Genomic DNA, 5,808 nt, shown 5'->3' with positions numbered 1-5,808 from the left:
GAACGTCGAATCTGAATCACTTGAAAAAAACACGGGGGTGCTTAACTTTTTTCCAGGTGTATAGTAACAAAAACTTATAATGAATGTTAGCTTTCCCAGTTAAAAAATTAACATATTGAAATATTTTAATTTGGAAAAGAATTCCTTTTTAAATGAATCTGAAATTATCGTTCATAACTCATTTGAATCTCAATCTAAAATTCACTGTAGAAGGACATTCTAATTTTGAGAAATAATGTAATGCAAACAGAAATAATATCATCATTATAAGTATATAAGTTGTATGAGAACCAAACATTATGGATGCTAATCATAAAATTAGGCATAAGTATGGCAGAACAAAAAATATTGTAATTTAAAACTTCTTAACAAATGGTCATGTTTCTTAATAAATAATGTCATTTTGTGTTATTTCATTACCACATAAAATATGATGATCATACTAAACACTGTAATGGACCTTCTCGTGTTTATGAGTGTAAAATTAAGGCTTGTGGGTTAATCAAAATTTAGCGGAGTTACCACAAATCTTTCAACATATTTAAAACTTGTTAGTTACTGCAAGTGATCAGAAAGTAAAAGATCTTTGTTGAAATAAAATCCTGTCAGTTGCAGCAAAATAAGTGTTTGACCTTATATATATTTGGGCAACTTTTTTGTAGCTGAACTCTAACACTTGGCTGAAATTAGTGGTACTGTTGTATACATTATCAGGTTCAAGTATAGTTTTACTGTTTTTACATTGATATGAGCCTGCACAGCATAGTTGTTTTTGTTTATTTTTTGTTAAGTATTTACTTAACTGATAATTAATTATAGTTTTAAGGTTGCAAATTATCTTTTTTTTTTCTCTTTGAGAAATTACATTTAAATGTTGAAAGATAACTTTCAGTTTTTATAAGACTGACTTTTTTTGTGTGTACTCTATTTTTTTGTACCTCTCATGTGATTGTTTTACTTTATTTATACTTACAATGTAAGCAGTAGTAGTAAGTTATCATATAAACTAAACTACATGTACAACCTAAATTTTGTTTCTGCATTTCAGACCTCCAGCAATTATCAAATGTGGAATGATTGGATGTAATCAGCCTAAGAAATATTCCTGCTCTAAAACAGGAGTTCCACTCTGTAGTCTACAGTGTTACAAAAGGAATCTGATGGCTTTCCAGAAAACTGTACATAATTCTGTCATTGTTGCTTGAATGGTTCTCTTAGAAAGTGGGATTTTCATTTTGTAGTTGCAAGTGATACAAAACAAATTCACAGTTTTGTTGGAATCTGGACAAAATATTATGGGTACTGCTTAACCAGAGAGGAAACCGTGTTGAAAAGCCTGATTGAATAAATATTTGAGAATTAAAGCCATGCAATAGTGATTACATAAAGAACACTATAGATTTTCAGAAGAAAGTCTGTAGTATTCATAATAAGGAAAATTATAGTTAATGAATCCATTGGTAAGGAAAGTTGTGCAGCATTTATGTAAAAAGGCTATTGATTATTTCTCAAAAGAAATAGTACCACTAACAGTCATATCTACTATTGCGTAGGTATCAGGAGAACAGGATCTTCAAAAAAAATAATTTTATTCAGGATATAAACATAAATCTTTGGAATTAAATCTGGATACCTTGGAACCTCTTTTGTACACATCTTTATATTGTAAGAGACCTGGAAATTTTTTTATAGTAAGTTTTGTCATATTGGTGTGTCTCTAACACATTGACTGCAGCTGCTTTAAATGCACGTGCAGAATTTTTGCAAGCTGTACACTGTATGTGGCACACTTGCATTCAACTGCTGGCGGTGTACATTACCCTATATGGTGAATCAGCAGTCAGTGGATTAAAAAAAGAAAAAACAAAAAAGGACTGGTTATTTAAAAATTCTTTAAAGATGTTGATGCACTACTGTTAAATCAAAAGTTCACTTCACTTATGCTTTAAGCTAAGAATTAAGTGGAAGAAAGAATATATATAGTATGAACTACCTCATTTTATTGGTAAGGTTACTGTGCATGACATACATGTATCACTAGACTACTACAATTTCAATAATGTGGTAAAAGAAAACTAACAATTTGAATAATGTTTCCATCTTTTGTTAGTTTTGCTGTCACAATGAACTTAAACATATTTCTTTCCTAACTTGAGTTCATATGTAATGCAGAAATGCTGTGTCTGTGTTTTACTCTTTTGTTAATATGCATCATGAACTTGTGAAAATATTAAGTATCCAAGTTGGCACCATTTCATTATATATATATATATATATATATAAACATCAGCTACTTTACAAAAGTGCCTTCTGTTATCTAATTTAGTCAGGAACAAATCCATAAGATAGTCTTGTTAGCATATAGTGAGGTACAAATCCATAAGACATGATGAGATGATGTCAGCTTGCTGATGCCACAATCATACTTTGAAAAGAGTCAAATCATTAATATTGTGTATTTTAGTAAAAGCAGACTGAGTACTGTCTTGTGTGTTTGTAAAGTTTTTTGTAACACTTTGTGTATTTAAAGTTTCACAAAATTAATAGTTATAATATTAATGAAAATGATGAAAGGTAAGTAGAATTGTATAAGAATTGGAACCCAGTGGTAAACAGCTAATTCTGTTAGTCTTTATTTCATAGGTCTGTGGACTGTTGTGCAAAATTGTGTGTGAGAAATCACACAAATTTGTAGCTATTCAGTAGGGTTTAGACTCCATATGCATTTGAAGTAATATGTTTCTTAAAGTAAAAGATGTTCTCTCAACAAATAGAGAACAGTGTAAACTTTTAACCCAAAACAGTTCTGTCAAATACTTATTATATTTTGAACATTTAATCACTGATTCATTGTTAAGTTCTCACATTACCTTATATTTATATGTACTCTACATATACATATAAAGCATAAATGGGAAAAAATGTATTTTATCTTTATCTAATTAACAATTACTTTGAAAGAATTGTGTTTCTTGACCTTTAGAAATTTATTTATACTTAGAGAAATTGAAATGTTGATCATATATTTGTTTTTAGTAAAAGACAAAAACATTTACAAAATTCTTTGTAATAACATTTTGTCTGTGAAGAATTTGGTAGCATAAAGAGTGACATCCTTGCTGATATGTCATTACAAAAAGAACTAGAACATTTGAAAATGCCATGATAAGATACACAGTAGTAAAGCAGTAAGTGGAAATACTCAGTGTTTATATAGTTAACTTTCTATGGGAAAAGAGTATTGAAAGTTGTCTTTTGTTGTTCTGTAAAATAAATTTTCTTTAGAATGAAAAATATGGTTTGTTCAACTCTAGCATATTGGATTACTAATATGTTATAAAGTAAGGGTTATAAAAAATTAACATCAAAAAAATTAACTTGAAAAAGCAGCTGTATGGCATTATAATGGTTTTAATGAACCTGAATTGTATTCTGAATTCCTAAGATGTAAATTAAGTTATTACTAAATTATGTGCAAGGTCAAAGCAAACAAAATACTTGTAAAACTAGTTATCTTCAGAACTTAAATTCATGTTAAAATTAGTTTTTAAATGGTGTTATAAACTAAGATCATAATGTAGAAGTGACTAAACTTCGAACATATTAAAAAGTTTTTGTTTTGCTAAGTAAGCTTTGAATGGTTAGTAAAATAGCTTTTACACATTAGTTTTAAGTAAAATGTATATCAATAAGATTAGTCATAAATGGTTCTGTTATACTGTATCAGACTACTTTTCATAGAAGTTTACTTGTTTGACATATCATTGTAGTGTTTTAATTGTTTAGTAATGCTCATGTTGTAAGTAATCTGCAGTTTTTTAAATATTCTTACTTAATGCTTTTCTTTTTCCATGTTCCTGTGCATTTTATATGATATTGTATCATTCTTGATTAGTGAACCCTGTTATAGTATCTGTATGTTTTGGCACTTTTCTGTAAATAAATTTGTATCATTAATTCTTATAGTAGAGTTAAATAACATTAAATGACAACAAGGAACACTTTGGTCCATCTAGGTCATTCTGTTTATTAAATTACACACTAAAAAATACAAAGCTAGCCCTCATCATTCAAAACTTTATCAAGCTTTCCCTTAAATTAACTATACATACCATATATGAAGGCAACCTGTTCCACAGGCCAACCACCCTGTTAGAAAAATAAATCTGTCTCAGCTCAACATAACTCTTACCCTGCCAAAAGTTATATTTGTGTCCCCTAGTCTTACCATTAATGGGATTACTAACTAAAGCATATTTGTTGACAGCATGTAATTCTGAAACAGTACTACTCTCCCCCATAACTATCTTGATCTTCATTTGCCCTTTAGGCATTGGTAAAGTTTTGAAAAGTGCACCAGTCTTTTATACCCCTATATGTTTGCATCATTGCAGCAACATCTGCTGATCATGTGACCACCCACCACCAATCCCATTGTGCCTTCTATACTAGCACAGGTAGCTCCCTCTACTCTTGCAGCACAATCCTCACTTTCTTGATTGCCATTCTGGTGTATGGACGTGTGGAGCCTATTCAATCAGGAGTTTACTCCCATCCTTCTTTGTCTCCCTATACACGGGAGTTTAAAGTCCCTTTCTTGATCTATCTTAGCTGTATACTATCTGCTGTTGCCTTACTTCACCATGGAGTCCTACATGTCACTTTGGTGGTTTTTTATGTTCTAGTGTCACATTCTGTTCTTTTCCTCTTTACCTTTCTGTTCTGGGCACTCACAGACTGTCTTTATTCAGCTCTGTATGTGTTTTGTGGAGCAATATACTCTTTTGCATGTCATCTTCACTCGTTGGTTCTTCAGACTCACATTTCATGGGTGACAGGCTTCTGCTTGCCCCTTCCTGTGCCCGGTCAGTCACTCACACCTGCTTCCTTCTTCAAGAAGCTTCTCAGGTGGGTTTCTTTTCAGGTTGGAGAAGACCTTTACTACCCCCTCACTGTATCTTATTCATATGGGGGTTCTCTTCACTTTCTTGTTTAATCAAGCCCAGCCTTTTCCACTTTGGCTCCAGAATATCGAGTGGACAGTCACATTTCCCATCCATTCTCCTCTCTATGTTTGTGAGGTTCTCTCACTTTTGGGATGTGGCCTTCTTTGGAAGTGCTCATTCTCTTTAGTTGGACACACATGCATTCCCTTCATTGGATGCTTCTTGACCAGTGGAACTTCCTTCACGATCCCTTGTGTCATTCCATTTCCCTGAGTTTTTGGATTGGTGGTCAGTCGAAGAAGCTACTCTCTATATCCATATCCTAGTACCTTGGCAGTTCATTGGGCTCTGTATCCTTTCCTCTCTTTCTTGCAGGGAAGAATGGTTTTGGTTATTTCTGCAATTCAACTATCGTGAACTATATCACCTGGAAAAGGGGAACCATGATCTCTGTCTGGTTTGACTCTGGATTTCATGTACTGGGCCAATGACCTTGACTATTCTGGTAGGTCATGTTCCCCAAGTTCTGATTCTTGTGGACGATATTTTATAGCATCCCCACCAGGTTCTCCACTGAGTGATTTCTTCATCAATACATTTTTCTGTGGGTGTGTTCTCAACTGGGAATACTGCATATTTGTATGTGTTCCCCATTAACTGGTATGTGACACTTTCTTCATTTTAGTCTTCAGTTCTTCACCTTTCAGCTGTGGAGATAGATGATTTCAGTCAAGATCAGAAAGGTCTTCTCCTATATGCCTACTCTTCGATTTTACTCATCTTCTGGGTTTTTTCCCTTATCCAGACCAAACTTTGTTATGCTCTGCTGGTTCTTCTGTATTGGCTGCTCAGATGTGGTTCC

At 32.7% G+C, this 5,808-nt stretch overlaps 1 protein-coding gene across 1 annotated transcript in view; it reads left to right on the top strand.

Annotated features, from left to right (window-relative positions):
- Window positions 1-3,957, top strand: part of LOC106465632 (INO80 complex subunit B-like) — a 69,410-nt gene extending 65,453 nt beyond the window's left edge. The window contains exon 9 of the mRNA XM_013925866.2: window positions 1,049-3,957. Within this exon, the coding sequence (XP_013781320.1) occupies window positions 1,049-1,205 (157 nt within the window). The 3' untranslated portion in view covers window positions 1,206-3,957. The remainder of the gene's footprint in view (window positions 1-1,048) is intronic.
- The last annotated feature ends 1,851 nt before the right edge of the window (window positions 3,958-5,808 follow it).

Source organism: Limulus polyphemus, unplaced genomic scaffold (genome assembly GCF_000517525.1).
Source record: "Limulus polyphemus unplaced genomic scaffold, Limulus_polyphemus-2.1.2 Scaffold2005, whole genome shotgun sequence".
Lineage (NCBI taxonomy): Eukaryota > Metazoa > Arthropoda > Merostomata > Xiphosura > Limulidae > Limulus > Limulus polyphemus.
This window is presented reverse-complemented; position numbering and strand designations above follow the sequence as displayed.